Raw genomic sequence first — 19,757 nt, 5'->3', positions numbered from 1 at the left:
TTGAGTTAGGTTTAAATACGCATGGAATATTTATTAAAAATTCTAAACAAAAATATTTATGGTTTTTTTTTTGAAATTTCATATATAACATATTCCTGTTACCATGGATTTCCATGATGTAAAGCACTATCGGTGAGAATTATCTTTTCATTACGTGTCAATTAAATTAAAAAAAAAAAATTGGCACTTCGTCACATTTTGCTAATATTTTTTAAAATCAGCGTATTTGGCAGTGGGCACAAACTAACGTCTGTCAATTAAAAAACGATTGGTCACTTCTGTCGTCCGACATCGTCAGTGTCAGGTAATATGTACTTTATGGGTTGAAGCTTTACGAACAAAATAATATATAAAGAAAAAAAACTGAACAATAAAATAACACGTATTAAGAAAATAAATAGTGCTCAAAAATACAGATTGCAAACAAACAAACAAACAACTCATGAACGATGAACGAGAAACTAACATGGTAGCAATAACATGATGTCATTGACTATCTATGAAAACTTATCGCATCAAAAGCGAATAATACACAAGCAATGGCGGACGCAGTTATAAATAAATACAACACTGCAAATAACAAATTTGTAAATTCAATAAAACAAGCAAATGTTTGTTTTTGTTCGGTTACGATGCTTTTACAGCGCTTGTTTTCGGTTTAGCACACGTCCCCCTCCATATGAAAGGTACGTTTTTATGTTTATAAAGTGGTTGTTGAGTTCTGTTTTGATTGACAACAAGGTTAGTTGGAAGAACTTCTGTTTCTCGCCGTGGCTTCTCCTCGTCACTTGGTAAACTGTGCTTCCTAGAGAAACGAAAGTTTCTCTGGATTTTCCCTGATGGGTATCCTGTTGACAGTTTGCGCTTCTTTGAAGTCATTGACAAATCTAATGGGCCGGTGTCCTCTTGCACAGATTCGATTCGATCGACGGATTCGTGTTCTCTTCGAGTAGGAAGCTGTAACGAATGGCGGAGTATATGCGATGGTTGCAAAACTGTCACCGGTGGTGGCGCTGCTTGTGGAGGGACATGTTGCTTTGGAGTAGAAGCGACGTTATTCGTGATCAACGTAATTGGCGCTGTTTTGACGGCGGTTGCGTGCATACGAGGTGGCGCTGTCTGCATGCCGTAGGCAGGGAACAAATTCTGGTGCATACTACGTAAATTTGCTATGGCATCAACCTGCTGACTGTTGTCCATGATAGTTTTATGTGAACCACCATTCCGAAGAGCGCCGGGAGTGTTTCTCTGTGCGCTGAAGAGCCACGGCACAGAACTAGGAACATCGTTTCTTATTCCCTGTGAATCCGCGTTCCAAGCACTGACGTGTTCATAAAAATGTTTTAAAGTCATCTGTCTGATCAGTTCTTCGTGGTATTTGTCTAATTGTTCCGATGCTCTATTATTGGAAAACTTTATAAAGTCATCCTTCGCTTGCTTCAAGTACTCGTCATCATTGTACTTCTCTTGTTTAATTTTAATCTTCAAGGATAGATCACGTGTTTGTGATTGGTCGGTTTTGTCTTTAAGTTTACTGGACTTTGATTGTTGATTTGCTGATTTGGCATCTCTGGGTTGTTGGTCGTTTGTAATTTCTGCATCCTTGGGAGACTGTGATTGGTTGTTTACGTTCCTCGGGTCACGGGTCGACTGCAACAACTTCTCGTGTTGGTGCATCAATGTTTCCACCAAACCTTCGTTTTGATGTTTTCTCGGTTCGTAGTCCTTTCGCGAACTCTTCGACGATCGATTCACTATGTCGTATGGGGTTATGTCGATCATAAGGGGCCTCAGCGGTGGCGGGGTTGCGCTTTCCCTCGGCGAAACTTGATTTGGAGACGGTATCTGGTTAGATGGTGACCGATTTACGGAAATGGGAGACGGCTTATCATACGTGTACGGCGACGAGTACGTATAATCGCGCGGCATTTCAGTGGAAAGAGTTGAGTCTGACCTTTCGTTTATTTCCTCGTCCTCGTCAGAATCTCCCTCATCCATATCGATCTCCTGGTCTTCAAAACAGTCTTCGTTATCGCCGTTCATTTCGCCTTCAGCCTGTTTATCTCCAAGGCTACCGGGGCTGCCCTTACGGAGAAGTCCTCTCTCTTGTACCTTTCGTTTGTTCTCCCTCCTATCCCTGGCACGCCGGTTCTGGAACCAGACTTTAATCTGACGTTCAGTAAGTCCTAATTGTCTTGCTAAATAACGCTTTTTCTCGATAGTGATGAAGCCCCAGTTCTGTATGTATGCGGTTTCCAATATCCCTTTCTGTATGTCCGAGTATGGAGTTCTGTACCTATAGACAAAACGTAATTATATTTTTAGATTTTGTGAAATTCAACCTACGACCATGCAGTGAAAATGGACGTAATACAAAATATACGCCATATGACTAAGTGGTGGACGAGATTAAGTGGCAGCAGTGGGCAAACGTCCGAGACAATAGCGAAAATAGTAGATGATAGAAATTCTAATAATCTTGAAGTCCGAATTATAAATACGAGAAACCAAGACAAAACAGCTGCCACAACTAGTCCCCGGGACGTCACTGTCGTTGCTCATAGCAACTCGGTCACTGTATAGCATATGAGCATGCGTCAATGAGAGACTCGCTAGAACGTCGTTCGAATTGGATAAGGTTGGACAACTTCACTGTTCCGCTTGGTTCGTATGGAGCACAATGTTCTCATGTTACGTACTGACGAACGAATGATTATTCATAGGTATAACCATATATCTACCGTGAGAATGTTTCTTACATATTATCCCCACAGTGTATGATGACCCCAAGACGATTAAACAACGTCACAATTCACATTACGACCGTCAAACACAGACAGTAATATAACCCGTTCAACCGTGTGGAAATACCAGTTCACATGCCTACCTTATACGTACGGTAGGTTAATAAGGTACGCCACAAGTAACATGCTTAACCTTCAAGAATCCCATTGTATCTGTCTCCGCCCGGTAAAATTGTGGAAATATTACAACTCTAAACTTACCTGTTAGTGACAGCTCGGACGAAGCCTCTTTTACTCTGTCTGCTCCACGTTTCTAAAAAAAACGAAACAGAAATGAAAAGTTTTTTTGTTTTTTTTTAGCTATTAAGAACACCTGGCTTTTTTTAAAGTGTGCCATCTCCCAAGCTGTTAGTCACTCAATCCATGCAAATACATAGCCCTGGGCATATGCAATAAAGCGAAAGTTAATCACCAACTACGCCGCTACTTGGGAATATTTTATAGTTGTGTGAGGTTAGAGTACTTTCTACTTTTTCGTCGCAGATAGATATATCATTAAAAAAAACCCAGACAGTTTTACGAAAAGAAACTCCATAGTGAGAGTCTGGGAGGTGGATTCTCGGTGTTGTTAAATAAGAGGGCGTTCTTCTGGCGTGGACATTCGATGGCACGTGATTGCCCAAACGCGCGATGTCACACTGCGTCGTTACAGAGGCAATGAGGTAATATTAAACAAACATTTCGTTGACGGATATTTGTTCCCTTTGTAACAGTTTATTTGCACTGAACTTAAAAGTTTAGTACCAGGAATAAGGATACGCTGCATAGAATAGTGGCAATAAAAAACTTGAAGTAGACAATAAAAAGGGCGTACGTGAATTGGTGAGTATTTTTACGTAAAGTCAATATGTTTCACACTGATATGCGTTCTTATATAGTATTGAAGGTATCTAGGTTAACCACACAGTAAAAATTGGCAGTTATTACACGGACAGAATTAATTTCTATGACTTTGACCTGACATAGAAATAGTTTGAGACCCCACCCCTCCTCTCCACAGCGCGTACCAACAACTTAGGAGTTCATATATTATGAGGGTTACAAACAGACACACAGACGCCGAACAAATATTGAAGGATGGTACCGATGGCTCTTGGTGACTATAAATCAAATCAATAAATTGACAGAAATAGATAAATAAGCAGTTCGCGCTACGAAATACACGTAAACAGTTTTAGAACAGCGCGAAATAAAACGCGTTTACATGGAAAGGGGCCAGGGAAATGTTAAAAGTACTTTGACACGAAACATGGTGTAAAATATAAGGGAGGGGAGTAGCACATGTTTTTTTTTTATGAAAGTTGCTGAAATGTGGCGTAAATTGTGAAACCCATGCGGGTAAATACCACACGACTGTAGTGTTTGTAGTTTGTTTGTTTTTTGGGGGGGTACAGCTACGGAGACGATGGTCATATAATGTGTACTCATATCACGGTTTCGTATGATACGACGGAAGCGTATTTAACTAACTACTCACCGATCGCTCCTATATCAGTCATATCTGCTTGGTCACTATGTTCCAGTGATTCCCTGTACAACTTGTATCCTCGGTGCTCTGGGAGAACCGCCACGCTGGAAAGTTCGACTGCAAGGAATCGGAGATATTAATCAGTTAGTACTTGGGGAGCGGGGGTCGACGGTTATAATAATACCCGCATTTAATAACGCGATGTTATCTGTTTTGTCATCGGCATGACATTGAAAAATTGCCAGCCATATATATATATATAAGACAGATTGAGTAAAGAGACAGGCAGAGAGCAATTACGGCCTGGTACCGATATGGGCGTCATAAAACAATCTACGCAGATACAGAGGAGCGATATTATTTGACAACCGTGAGATATTAACAACACTGAAAAAAATAAATGAGACGGATAAAAAAAAATGATAATCTATTTGATAATGGGTTTAGTCAGTCGTGATATAAGAAATGATCGGACGTCGCCGATATAGGTATGCTTACATTGCTGTTCGGCGCAGCAGTTAATACACCTCTTGGACGCCGACAGTTGCGATCACTGCGTTGGATGGGAGGGCTGGTAAATGTCGTTATTGCGAATAAGACGTATTTTAACTTGCGCAATGCTTTAACTGGTTCTAAACGCAATAAAGTAGAAAAACATCCCTCTTCTAGGACATTCACCCGAGTTAGTAAGCAATTTCACGAGCTCGGGTAATAAAACAAACCAAAGTCGTTATTTTTGATGGAAGCGAATCTCGCCGTTTTGCCCCCACACCCTGACCACTATATGCGCTGTTTCCACCAATCATCCACTAGACGCTTGGAGCTGGATTTTGATGGTGGGACTTGTAAAGTTTTATGAATCGTTATACGATGTATACCCCTCAAGCCGTAACTTTACGTCAGACCAATAATTTTATGATTGGAGTTTTTATGACGCTGTTATAAGAAACAAAGAATGGCACGATGGAAGTATGGATCGACATTATGCCCACACTACGTCATCCATGAAATGTAACACTCGAGGTCGAGGTAGATTTAATGAGTATTTTCGAGTGACTGTATTTTTTCGCTTCTACTGTTTTGTGTGTTTAATTATATCGCTGCGTTTAACATCAATGACTCGACCATTTCGAAATAATTTTAAAAGGCGTGACATGTTTTTTCTCATGTGGCGTTGATTTCAATTCTCGTATTCAGTGAAACTATTGACGACGATTACGTTCAGAGAAAATTGTAAGAAGATATTGTAGACTATATACTTTAATTTAAAAGACGATGGCGTACTTAGAGATAGCCGCCACTAGTGCGCTTTATTATGGTCTGACATGTAGTGGACGGGGATGAGAATATAAAGAGAAACTCCTAGTCACCATGACAACGTTACGGTATCACCATTCCCGGCGAATGAGGAAAAAAAGTGTAATTGATCAAATGGGTTTGTAGGTCCATAATTAACACTCGTCGTTTGTTTTGGTGAGGAAAAGATAATATACGACTCAATGGTGATATACAATGACAGCGGGGTGACTGATGGAACAGGGGCCAGTCGCTTGTGACTACGGAGACACATCATTCTCGCGAAGTACGTACCATCGCGTACCCTGTCCCCAAACAGTACTGAGGTGTAAAGAGCAGGGCAATTAAACAATGGCGGGCAATATTCATCGTACATTGCGCAATAAATATTATCTCCTATATCAATATGGACGCTCAAAAAGAAGATCGGTGTTATTTTCCCCCACTGGCTTAAGGAGCTTTATGGGATCCTGAGAGTTCAACATCCCTGTCTCACAGTATGCCTTGTATACAGAAAGCATTTTAGCTTTCATTATAACTCACTTTGCGCTCACAGCAGGAGGCTTGAGTACACATATACGGCAGATTTATGATGCAACTAGCCAACTTCCGCCGCGGTAATAAACTTTCGGTGTACAGCATCTAAATTACCAGGCAGGGCACCGTGACAAGCTGTATCATGTTACATTTTCCATCACTGATTGGTAAATTGCCCGAAGTGTGTATCATATGCTTCTCGGAGAACGGCCTTGCTCGTGATAGAAGGAGCACCGAAGAAGTACCATTTATTTGTTTTATGATCGCCAAATATCGGAGGAACTAAACATTTATTGTGAAGTTTATAGTTTCTCTGTAAACTTGTTATGGTATCAACTTGATCCGTTTTATAACTGGGAGGTGGTTTTAAAGAGACGGGAACTTAAACAAAACTCATTAAATTTAAGCGTACACAATGATGCCATCGGAATTTTTGCAAATTAAGCTCACTCAATTGATCCCAGATTTATGCTGGAACGAACCCGTTGGGGGGTAGCTTGACTCTCGATTCGTTTCCACAACGCTAATCAACACATTAACAATGTTGATAGATAATTTAAAACAAACAAAAAAAAGATAAAGATGAAAATGTGAAAGGACCGATTGATGCAGCAGGAGCGCGGACTCAAAATATATCGTGGGCGCAACGGAACGAGTATAGTTCATGTCCGCTATTCGCGACGAACACACGCGGGCAATTTGTCGGTAATTGTGAAAATTCACACACACATATAAATTAAGCGATGTTTGTGCGGTCGGCTGGAAAAAGAAGCAAACATCCCATGGTGGCCCTCTAACCGTGCTATCCAAACATCATTAGTACGAATATCGTCATAACGTAATAAAAGGTTAGGGCAATTAAGGTTGGAATGCCGTACGTAATAAAACAAACATACACACAAATACCATCGAGAGAAAGCGAGATCTCGCCTTACACGCAGGGCCTTAAATTACGACCATATTTCATGTCGCATTTCGGCTGATAGAACCCGCAAGCAATGGGACTCTGGTGTGGCGCTAATTTCTATGTGGCCAGAGTACACAGATACGGGGAACCAAACAAAGCTGCTTTATTGCCAATGCAAACAGGGCTAATACAGCGAACTTTGCCCTCTCTTGCATATCGGGTTTTTATGACTCATAGCATTTGGGCATGACACGATACAGCAGGGCATACGTACCAATAACTCAATTTGTGCATTTCGATCGTCGTCTATCATTCAGGGCAAACCTGGAATTTCGTGGAGATTTAACAAAATCTCAATTTAATGACCCATCCGAATAAATTGAAAATTTACGACGGACTTCTTCCTTTCTTTCCCCGTTTCCTGTAACAATACATTCGGAGATGTCCTACATCTTTTTACCAGCACTGAGGCTAAGGCGAATGGGAAACTGAGAGTGGGTATGCGTAGATTCGGAGAATGTCAAGATTACGGGACTGACAGTGACAAGATGCGATCGCGTCAGTTCAATATAGAAGGCACGCTAAAATAAACACTAGTTATAGACCTGTAAAATAAATGTCAATACTAGTACATAATTAATTTGTGTAGTGTTTGTCGATACTTTGTACCTATATCAGCCAGGCACACAATGGATGGTCGGTTTTCGATAAAAATAGACAAGAAACGGTAAAAAGTATCATTGTCGCATTAACTACTAAAAGACTGACTACTTACCCGCATCGCTCGGATGCACCGTTGGGATCTTCAGACCGTCGGCATTTCGTGACATCTTGGTACAGCGTTTGTTGGCAGGTGATACGAGAGACACTGCTACGTCGTCTTTTACGACCCACGTAAACATGTCGAAAAATGATGAAGCGATTTTTTTTTCAAGTGAGCGGACGAGTATCCACCCAGCTCACTGAAGAGATTAAACCCAGCTGTCTTCAGCGTACTCCCTAAGTTAATGAAGACATGACAGAAGCAGGAAGTTTGCCGTGATGTAACGGGGTCATATCAATTCCCGCCTTTTCAAAATAAACAATGAGCGTTTGTGAATGCAGGATGAGAAACAACTGTTCGTGAAATAATCTCGCCAGTAATAATGTGTGAGAGGATTATTGAAGAAACTGCAGTAGTCGGGGGCAATAGCGCGGGAAAATGAAAGTAACAGAAAAGTTTGGAATGTGCTAATGATATAAGATACCCAATTCATATTACGCACCATAACGCAGCGCCGTACGCGATTTAGTTTGAATGTCGAACATTGCTTCGATTGCGGCAAGTTGCCCGAGCACGGTCCCTATAAAACACGATTTATCCCGGTAATTTATCAGTTGTCTGAGGTACAAATTAAATCACGGTCTCTCGGTGTTGAGGGACTGTGCTCAAATTACGGTAGCAACGCGGGGGGGAGGCTGTAAGATTTACAACACTCGTAATTAGTGAAAAATAGTTATTCTTTTATCAGATTATATAAATAGTTGGGCGGGAGGGGAAGGGTGTGGTAGTTATGGTTTATTAAATCCAATACAAATAACCGGTCGCTTGTGATTATTTTGTTGTGCTAAGCTTTTATGCAAATTATCACTAGATAATTAATTGTAAACGGAACGATTTCGTTGGAGATTTTTGCTGATTTTTTTTCAATCTGTGAATGCTAGAAAATTACACAAAATCAAACTTCCCGCCTTTTTCAAAATTACCCGGGGGGGGGGGGATTAAGACACATAAAAAAACACAACCTCGACAGAAATGCACGGATTCTGACAGTACAAATCCAACATCCGTTTTGGATTTTTTTCTCAAGCATCGAACTATAAATGAAAAATCAAAACGAAAACTTTAGAATTATATTTGCATTTGTATATTTAAGGTCCATGGTCAAAATTACGACGACGTCACCGTTAAATCCATCGAAATTAGACGAGCGGTCGAAGCGGCCGAGATGCCCCCATGTAATTTATCTGCAGTGAATTGTCTAAACCACTACCTTCCATGTCTAAACCATGTCTAAACGGACATTGTAAAAATACAGCTGTGCGGATTTTCTCTAAGTACTAACTCAAAGATTAGACGGCAATGGCACATTTGTTGTTTAATCTCAAATTTTGCAGTTTCCGAAAAGTTATTTCCTAAACTATTTTGATTATGTCTTAGATACAACCATGATACAACACAGTTCCCAACACTGGGACTGTGGATACAATAAAGATACCATAAAAAAATCACGCACAAAAACTGTGTAAGATTTCGAGGACTGTTCTTTCGGAAATATAAAAGACCCCACTGGTGAACAAGCATGGGGCCAAATGGCCTACAGTTGACGCCGATGCATATCGTATTACTATTGCTCCCCATAGAGAGGATAAGAAGCCCGAGTAATAATTACTTTCATGTTTATTGGAGTGTTGTTTCGCACAGCGGGGAGCAGGCTCTGGGTTTGGATATAAATTTTATAAAACAGGGAGGAACAGTTTGCACGCTAATACCTTATCGCACTCTTATCTGGGGAGAAAATTGGCGAGGACAATGAGGGTGTGATAACATTTAACTTAGAATATATACACCAAATTACAATGCTGTACGATTTCCGGGGGTGAAACAGTCAAACTTGTATTTCAACCTTGGGCGAAAGGTACATTACAGACATGACCTGCGGCGAGACATTCCGGGATGAGGGATATGATGAACGTCAAGCGACATCGGGGGTTGAATATATAAAATAAATACTCGGGACTATCACGTGTTTTATATAGACGACTAAACTCCGACCGTGCTCCACAATTCAATCCTGACGAGGGTTCTCCTCATAATTTGTTTTGTCTGTTGTTGTTGAGAGATGTTGATATAATGATGCTAGATAGGTTCTGTTGGATTGAAAACTTTTTTTGGATAAAAGTGTAATATTAGCCACAATAGGCACGACAAGGTCCGCTATCTGGTGAAATAAACACCGTATGCTTGATAACCAAAATAAACCTTTGTTAATCTAAGCAGGGAGGTGTCTTTTTCAAATCTTTATCACCGGCTTTAATTTCCATAACGAAACCTGATCTCTCACATGGGGTTGGTTACGTAACAATTGCACGTGCTGGTCTAGGGTTGGACGAGAGAAACCTTGTTCTGGCGAAATGCTACTCTGTCAGCACGTGACACATCGATGAGCTGTGAGTGATATATTGCAACAATATTATGGATATACTCCTGCTGCGACTCATTGGTGGTCTTACTGTCGACACTTACACCTCATTGTGGCTTCCATTTGTTGACATAGCCAATAAATCTAACAATAACATCTCTGCTATAAATCCCGTCAGGCGTTTAAACAAGAAGATAAGTTATTCAAAAAATAATATAGCACTACTGTATTTTGTTTTATTACAGATAACATGGAGGCATGATAGACCTCCTTGGGCTTATGACAAGAAGCCGTCGATGACGTCATTTGAATCGTGCCAATCATGTTATTGCGATGGCTGGGTCCGTTACGCTAGTATGATTTGATTCGGTTTGGAAACGAAACGAACCGAGCTACATGGCTGTTAAATTGTTTACCGAGTTTATTTGTCAAATCACGCCATGTGTGGGCTATGTCAACCTTGACTGACGCTATATTTATAATAATTGTGTGCTAATATCTCCATTGCCGCATTCCATCGGCTCAAAAAATCCTGTGCTACCTCGCGACTTCCTAAGAACTCCTGCTTGAAGAAAATTTATTTTATCATTGTTCCACAAAAAACATCGATTACCGATAAATCTGTCAGATATTTGTCATTGCATTTCGCACGTTTCCGAAATTGGGTACATATCTTCCGGCCACGACGAATTCTGGGTAAAAATAGTGAAACCCGTTTAGACAGCCTCCGCCTAAAACATGGATACCAGCAGTATACTAACTCATATTATACGATATACAATACAATATGTGGTAATAAAGATACAAGTATGTGGTTATGCAATTATAATCTGTGGTACAATGGAGCCAATAATATGTATTTACTGCAACCTTAGACAATTAATAATTATTGCAACGATTGCAGCGTTCATTTGATTTGCATACCTTTGTATAATTACATTCTGACCTAATCCTATGTCAATAATTAAACGTATACAGTCAGTTTATTTACTGAAGTAATTGCCATTTGTTTTATTCCGTGGCTCACGGTTAATCACAAATGCATTCTTTTGTACGACCGTATATGTTGGGTCCATGCCAAGCGTGAACCCCTGAGATTATTTAAAAAAAACTTGTATAAACAGTGTTTTAATTACGGCATGTCGTAAAATACCACTCCAAATTATTGCAATATCCTGATTTAATCATAAGACTTTACAGTAGAGGGGTACGGAACTGCGGTATTTTCGTTGATGTAAGGTGGTTTTGAATCTACTCACGATCTACTGGAAAGTTTATGGTTCAATACGGACGCCGTAGCCAAGCTGAAAGCAGTTACTCCGCTATTACATGCGCATGCGCATGTACACACGACGATTTATTGTCCTGACGAATAACGTGATAAAATAGCAGTGTTTGTGAACAAAAATTGTTTAATGACATTGGTACCATGGACCTACTTTACTTACTAACTCTATGCATACCTTCCCTATCTGATAAATACATGCGAGACGTAATTATTTAACACCTTTTTTTACCTTTTTAAACACACTTCCTGTTTTAGTTCTGTCACTGTATGATGTCACCTCGACGCTGTGTTCTGTGTAATTGACAGTTGACAAATTCAGTGGCTTTGGATGTCACGTACTACGTTACTAAGCACGTGTTTTCACATACCACAAACGAATAATGTTTTACATCTGGTTAGTGTAGGACATTTACCACGCCCTCAAACTGTGTATTTTCTGACGAGTCGAGAGAAACCAGCCCGACCGAGCTACCCAACTTTGGAGCATGGACGGTACTAACCGTTAGTACCTTCCATATTTATACAAAAACAAAAATAATGATATTCAATAAAAGTGGAAAATTATTTAACCATAAGTTTATCTTTCATTACAAAAATGAAGAATTAGATATAGTTAGAAATTATAAATATTTAGGCATAGAATTTAAACCTAGTGGAAATTTTGATTTAGCCGAAGAAAAATTATATAAAAAGGCATTGAAAACTTTTTTCTATATTAAGAAATTAATTACTACATCAACTAATATAAGTATACCAACTTGGATAAACATATTTGACCATGTAATTCGACCCATTCTGACTTATGGATGTGAGATTTGGGGTTCGGAAAATACACAGATAGAAGTTACCCAGAAATTCTCAACCTTAAAATGTCTAAAATGTTACTACAAGTTAATCAGACGTCAACAAACTTAGCAGTGCGTGGTGAACTGGGCAGACAACCAATATCAGTCTTTATAAATAAAATGATGATTAGATATTGGCATAATATTTTCAATACCAAAAAACACATCCTAATAAATGATGCAACTACATGCAATATTAATAATCAGCTAAAATGGGCAAAATCAGTGCAGGAAATAATAGGAAGTGAAATAAATGGATTTTGGGGTAGAGGTAAGAAAAATAGACAACAAATAAGTAGCCAAATAGAAAAGAATTATATTGAATTATGGAAAAAACAAATAACCTCAAAAAAATCATCATCAGGTGAAAATAACAAATTAAAAACTTATTGTAAATTCAAAATGAAACAGTATTTAACACAAATTAAAGACCCCTACTATAGAAAAAGTATCTGTAAATTCAGGATAAGTGACCATGGTCTAATGATAGAGAAGGGTGGGCATGTTAGACCAAAAATAAAGTTTGAAGAAAGGGTATGCAAAAAGTGTGATACAGGTACAGTGGAGGATGAATTCCATTTCCTGATTGATTGTCCAAGTCATAAAAATGAAAGATGTAAGCTGTTTGTAAAAAATGCTTATATACATCCATATTTTAATTTAAATAATAGTTTATAAATAAATAAACGCTGCTCGGACTGATAAATATGATATATATAAGATAATATTTGGTAATCGTAGTTCTAAATAACTATTAAAAATAGCTAGACGTTTCGAAGCAATGGTTCTTTATCGATAGCATAGAAGAAAGTGTTATAACGTACAGGTAGAACATAGGAACGTAAGAACGCGCATGAACTATAAGTTAGAATCACAAAAAAATCCACAATAGAACAAATAACGCACCTTAGGTAGTGCCTTAGGTTCCGCCTTGGAACTAAAGAACCCCATGGTATTAACAAACAGTTCAACTCATTTGTTGAGCTCACTACCTAAGGCGCGTTATTTGTTCTATTGTGGATTTTTTTGTGATTCTAACTTATAGTTCATGCGCGTTCTTACGTTCCTATGTTCTACCTGTACGTTATAACACTTTCTTCTATGCCGTCGATAAAGAGCCATTGCTCGAAACGTCTAGCTATTTTTAATAGTTATTTAGGACTACGATTACCAAATATTATCTTCTATATATCATATTTTAATTTGATTGAAACCAGATGAAAAGTTCATATACATTATGAGCAATGTAGATAAGGAACGAATTATATTAGAGAATGTGGTGCATTTTAAATATATATATCAATATTTCATAATTTGATATCTGTATTTATTTAAACTACATATTTATTTCTTCCTTTTTTTATTATTATTATTTTAGCATTTGACTGTATGTTCTCTTCAAACAGAATGATGTCAATAAAGTATTATTATTATTATTATTATTATTATTATTATTATTATTATTATTATTATTATTATTATTATTATTATTATTATTATTATTATTATTATTATTATTATTATTATTTTGTTTACTAGTACGCTGACAATATATTTGACTATAAGCACCGACCTTATGTTATCCACCGTCCCTCAACGCTGTTGACGGGACGATGTGTTATCTAAGGTCTTTGCTAGTACATCTCGTCCAAAACTGAATCAATGGAGGCTGAGACATAGTTTAGTGGAGCCGAACTTGGCTCCAGCCGGCTCGAGTCGAACGCGTTCACACGGCCATTTTTGCTGGCTCGAGCCGTTGGGCTTTATTTCGAAAAAAAAAAACTGTTGCAAACTGTGGAATTCTAATCAATGTTCACCCAAACAGATAACAAAACAAATCCCCAAACTCAAAGTAATAATACGATGTTGAGATGGATGGACCCAAGAAGTAAACAATAATGAAACTCCAGATACTAAAACCTCCATGCATAGATGCAAACTATAGAAAACAAACTAAAAATATATAAATATATAAAAAAAAACCTTATCACCAAGATGAAAATTTCACGTCACAGATTTAACAAAAAACCTCCATTCACCTTTATATGACTGCATAAGGTGTTTTTGCCCGAGTTTTTGACCCGAAACGATGGGTGTTTTGTCCAGGTGTATTTTGCTCTGGGTGTTTTGTCATATACTAGTAATCACTCGATATATAACCTGCCACTGTCCCTCAACTGTGGACCTGCATATCACTACCCTGTTTCCTGCGTGTACTGTGTATATTTCAACACATTGTTTCGGGTGACGTCATTGGATGGGAACATTACAAGGTATTGTTGATGTCATAAATAATTACAGTCAACGGAACTTGTCTGCATACTGTTAACTAATACGAGTACCGAGACAAGTCTCAGCGCGATTTTTTTTTATAATTAAACCCCCAAAAAATATTCATTTTTGAGTGACGCGCGTCGCAGTTATTTTTGACAGATTTGTAGAAAATCACAATTACTGACAATTTACAATTTAATGTAAAAGTAAAAATAAACGATGTCCACTCGCGTCGATTTTAGAGAACAATCACAATATTATTTGTTTTACCATCTGTGATTTCATGATGTTTTGATATTGGTTTTTGTGATCACCGTGACAGCTAAACCCCCGATAAACGTGTCCTCGAGTTACACTTAAATGTCACATGATGAGTTGAGCCTGCAATGGATACACGTCAATGATTAGAACGACGCACAGTTCCTCCACAGTAAAAAGACTGTGAAAGATGTAATCTGTTTAGAAATACAACACATCAATGTTAGTAGCGTTCTAAATCTCGTCAAGTAACAGTAGTTGCGTTCACGCGCAGCTCCTTAGCACGGGCTAAGAGGTCAAATTCCTTAGCCCGTGCTAAGAAAACGTGCGTGAACGCTTAGCACGGGCTAAGGAATGCTAAGTACGGGTTAAATCTGATCCGAATTTAAGACGCGGTCTAGACCTTAGCACGGGCTAACGAAGTATGCGCGAACGCTTAGCCCAGGGCTAAGCGCCCTCTGCGGCGACCTTTGGGTGTGAAAATTGTCCCATGTTCGTATAACGACACTATTCCAACAGTCATTACTCCGCGCTCGCTTCCACACTAATCGGGTCACTGTAGTAGAGCTTACAGCAGCTCCAATCGTAGACAAAATATATTTGGTTCGCTGTCTACGACATGCATTAATAAAACTCTGTATTCTGTTACGCCCGTTGTATACTGTTTATGTGCATCCAAATAAGTTGGGTCCGTCTTCTCTCGCGTTCCTGTGCACGTCGCTTCAAAATTAGAACGAAACATGCCAGCAGCAGAAATAGAACATCGCGCGTGTCATCCATTGTTCGTTCGTGAATAGCGGCTTACCAAAGGTCACCGACTAATGGCACCCCTTAGCCCGTGCTAACGACTGGCCCTCCCTGTGCGTGGACGCAATTGGGTCTAGCCGAAATGCAAATATGCTAGATAAGCCTAAATCAGCTTAAATCTTAGCCCGTACGATAGTAACGTGAACACAACTAGTGTTCTCATTAGGAAAAAATATGTCGATGAAGGTTGCGCTTGAAAATTAAAAAGACAACGATATGTTAAAATTTGCTGAAATACGCATAAGTGCGGTAATTGTCTTACGAATCGTGCGACCGATTTGTTGCGAGTGGCGTCATGTAGGTCTTTAGGCTTGATCATTTGTTTATATTGGTAATAACACACGTTGTTCACCGGATGTCGTGTAATCCTTTGGATTATAAGCCTATACATAAGGTACTAGTAAATGATTTGACAGCGAGTGATAACCAAGAATTCCTCTAATCGTCAAAACTTCATGAGAATTTGAGAAATTCATTATATTTGCCGGTCTCTCTCACTAGATTCTTGTCGATTCTTATACACGAAAAGAACGCTTATCGACCTATATACGTATGTGAAGATAAAATGGCCGACCATTATTGTGCCAAATGTTCACCGACTGTAATAATACATACCCAAAACAATTGGATGGCTACAGATCACGCGCCCATCAATTGTAATAATACATAACTGCGTGCTTATTGTTGCATAAATTTACTGTTCTAGGAAGGATGACCAAAGAAATGCCATGCTAACTTGTTGACAGTCACCTTTCTTAATAACCCTACAAACTTACATGGCAGTGAATTTTGTCTAATACCCACACGGCGTCATGGCAACTGTGACATCATCATCAGACAGGATCACAATTTCTTTTGGGTTATACGTGTCAATTCTGGTTAATTTCCACACTTCGCCGTTAGAACTGTCAAATGCCTAGTGAAATCGATAGTAAAGATGGGAGTAAAAGTAGTGCTCAAAAGAACCCTGTTTCCTTGACAACCACAACACGTAGCATTATAACAAACTGACTCGTAAAGCTGTATTAGTTCAGCTTGCGAGATTTATTTAAAGAGTTCCTGGACTTAAGAAGTGCTTTGTTCTCTTTAATTCTTAAATATACAAACCATATCCATGGTTATTTTGTTGAATCATATGAATGTAAACATAGAGGTGTAAAAACACCACAGTCCGCAATCTGAGCCACACTAAATCTATCCTATCCTATCCTATCCTATCCTATCCTAAATGCGTGAATTAGTATTCCGCCAGAGAAAATAACCAATAAATTAAAGAATTAGACGCGACCAGCCGTGGCAGTTTTTTTACTTCTTTTCTTCCTTTTAAATCATGGCCCAGCGCGAAATTACCACGCGCCAGAGATTTTAAAAAAAAATCGTTTTTGAAAGCAATTATCATGTAAACAATAAAATTATCCCGGCCGGGCCAGTCTAATCCAAATCATCCGTTGAGTGCATGGGTCTTTTTTTAGCCCAGTGATTAAGTGCTGGCTGCGCTAGTTCAGTTCACAGTAACACACAACGAAAATGTTGAAGTGTATTTTATATTACTAGTATATTGATTGTTCATATATTTTTTACTTTATAAAGCACGTTTTCTCGTCCCAGTTTTTCAGCAGTGAGGAAATCATTTCCATTTAAAGCCACAATGCACGTTCTCAAACAGTGGCGCCTTGAGCTGAAACGGAATATAGCAATACTAGTAGTTTCCCCAACTAAATGGGCGAGTGTACATTCGGATAGTAACACTGGTTTTGTAAGGGTAAGGAAACCTGCATCTCGAACCTCGCCGATTTCAGAAAATATAAAGCAAAAACGCTAGCAATTATGCAACTAAGATGAGTTTTGCTGTTTAAAAATAAATAAAATATTGTTAGATTCCGATCTTTTTTTGCCAGCTTTTCATTAGTAATAATAATAAAGCATAGGCAGGCTACCTATAACACCGCATATAGTGAAACAAGCAATGTCCGCGCTCATTTGATAGCACTGATGTTGGTCCCAGCACAGTCCCTCTATAGGGACTGTGGTCCCAGACTATACAACGGGCAAGGTTTATAGGTCCACAGTTCAACAATGTGACGAGCCAACTGACATATGTTTATTTAGTACTGTATGCTTCCGACCTACATGTAGTACATGACACCGAACTGTACGCTGCGTTTCAGGTACATATTTTCAATAAATAACTCCAATGTTCATCACAGGTATCAACATTGGAAAACAATTGTTTATATGTGAATTAGGCATTATCCACTCATTATTAAGGTAGCTATGGCAATATATATGTTATCATAATGCTGAGAAAATGTTTTTTCACGTGATTATTTATGGCCACGTACAATCTATATGAGAAATGTCTATACAATTAAATGACTATACGTAACGTTTGACAAGTATTTGAAAATAAAAATGCGTTAGGGCTGATTGAAAATAGTACATTACAGTCATTATAAAAATCAGTCAATTTAACGCATTTTACTTTTCTTAAGGCGCGACATTGCACTTTTTAACGTTATCCGACATTATCGTCTACAATGTCGTCTACAATTTTTTGGAATAAACGCATCAACTTTTTTTTCTCTCCAAAACGGTGTCTGCATTTTTTTCTAATAATGTCTAAATGTCTAAGTTAGACAGATCTGTCTGAGCAACTATTAGGACAGTTCGTTTTTCTCCGATATTATCGATAAAATCGTCTAATAATGTCTAAAAATGTCTAAGTTAGACAGGTCTGTCCGGGCAACTAACTAATAATGTCTAAGTTAGACAGGTTTGCCTGGGCAACTATTGGTACAGCTCGTTTTTTCCCGATATTATCGATAATATCGTCTAACAATGTCTAAAAATGTCTAAGTTAGACAGGTCTGTCCGGGCAACTAACTAATAATGTCTAAGTTAGACAGGTTTGTCTGGGCAACTATTGGGACAGCTCGTTTTTTCCCGATATTATCGATAATATCGTCTAACAATGTCTAAGTTAGACAGGTCTGTCTGGGCAACTAACTAATAATGTCTAAGTTAGACAGGTCTGTCCGGGAAACTAACTAATAATGTCTAAGTTAGACAGGTTTGTCTGGACAACTGTTGGGACAGCTCGTTTTTTCCCGATATTATCGATAATATCGTCTAACAATGTCTAAAAATGTCTAAGTTAGACAGGTCTGTCCGGGCAACTAACTAATAATGTCTAAGTTAGACAGGTTTGTCTGGGCAACTATTGGGACAGCTCGTTTTTTCCCGATATTATCGATAATATCGTCTAACAATGTCTAAGTTAGACAGGTCTGTCTGGGCAACTAACTAATAATGTCTAAGTTAGACAGGTCTGTCCGGGAAACTAACTAATAATGTCTAAGTTAGACAGGTTTGTCTGGACAACTGTTGGGACAGCTCGTTTTTCTCCGACATTATCGATAATATTGTCTAACAATGTCTGAAAATGTCTAAGTTAGACAGGTCTGTCTGGGCAACTATTGGGACAGTTCGTTTTTCTCCGATATTAACGATAATATCGTCGAAAAATGTCTAAGTTAGACAGGTCTGTCTGGGCGTCTAATAATGTCTAAAAATGTCTAAGTTAGACATCTCTGCCAACATTTCATTAGATTTTATTAGACGATAATTATCCGAAAATGATTTATATGACATTGTCGCGCCTTCATGGAGGTGCTTTTCATCGCATCTTACAATTTTTTAGTGAATATCTACTTCAACGCCCTTGACCGATTGTTTTGATTTTTTGGAATAAACGCATCAACTTTTTTTTCTCTCCAAAACGGTGTCTGCATTTTTTTTTGATACTTAAATAGAACAATAGAAATGAACGTAAAAAGCACATTCAAGTGTAAATTACGCAACACATCAGAATAACCAAAGTTCATTTGTTGATGGATTGTTGTGCCAAAACCACAACAAATACAAACTTATCTTCTTGAAAAGATGTTTTGAATGAATCCAGTCAAGTACAAAATCTGATTAAAAAGTGCCTAGAATAATTTATCTGTCACGATTTTGAACAAAAATGCTGATTTTTTTTTTCCTGTAAGCACGATCTCGATCCTGGAGATATTATAATTATAGATAATTTT

The 19,757-nt window shown here is 38.4% G+C and overlaps 1 protein-coding gene across 2 annotated transcripts; it reads right to left on the bottom strand.

Moving 5' to 3' along the window:
- Positions 1-62: 62 nt before the first annotated feature.
- LOC100329076 (caudal-like homeodomain transcription factor) lies at positions 63-7,953 on the bottom strand. Of its 2 annotated transcripts, NM_001171216.1 has the most exon segments (5): positions 63-1,682; positions 1,685-2,296; positions 3,006-3,057; positions 4,282-4,389; positions 7,788-7,951. In NM_001171216.1, coding segments are annotated over 5 exon segments (942 nt in total). In that variant the 5' UTR covers positions 7,915-7,951; the 3' UTR covers positions 63-1,639.
- Positions 7,954-19,757: the final 11,804 nt, after the last annotated feature.

This window comes from Saccoglossus kowalevskii, chromosome 6 (genome assembly GCF_978046115.1).
Source record: "Saccoglossus kowalevskii chromosome 6, keSacKowa6.1, whole genome shotgun sequence".
Classification (NCBI taxonomy): Eukaryota; Metazoa; Hemichordata; class Enteropneusta; family Harrimaniidae; genus Saccoglossus; species Saccoglossus kowalevskii.
The sequence above is the reverse complement of the archived record's forward strand: the minus strand, read 5'-3'. Positions and strand labels throughout refer to the sequence as shown.

Bases quoted from the DNA above. Each gene is read 5' to 3' on its own strand.
- LOC100329076 (XM_078013822.2), bottom strand. From the start codon at position 7,914: ATGTTTACGTGGGTCGTAAAAGACGACGTAGCAGTGTCTCTCGTATCA. The intron at 4,390-7,787 runs GTAAGTAGTCAG...GATTCCTTGCAG, and splicing joins GGTGCATCCGAGCGATGCGG to TCGAACTTTCCAGCGTGGCG. The intron at 3,058-4,281 runs GTGAGTAGTTAG...CGTTTTTTTTAG, and splicing joins GACTGATATAGGAGCGATCG to AAACGTGGAGCAGACAGAGT.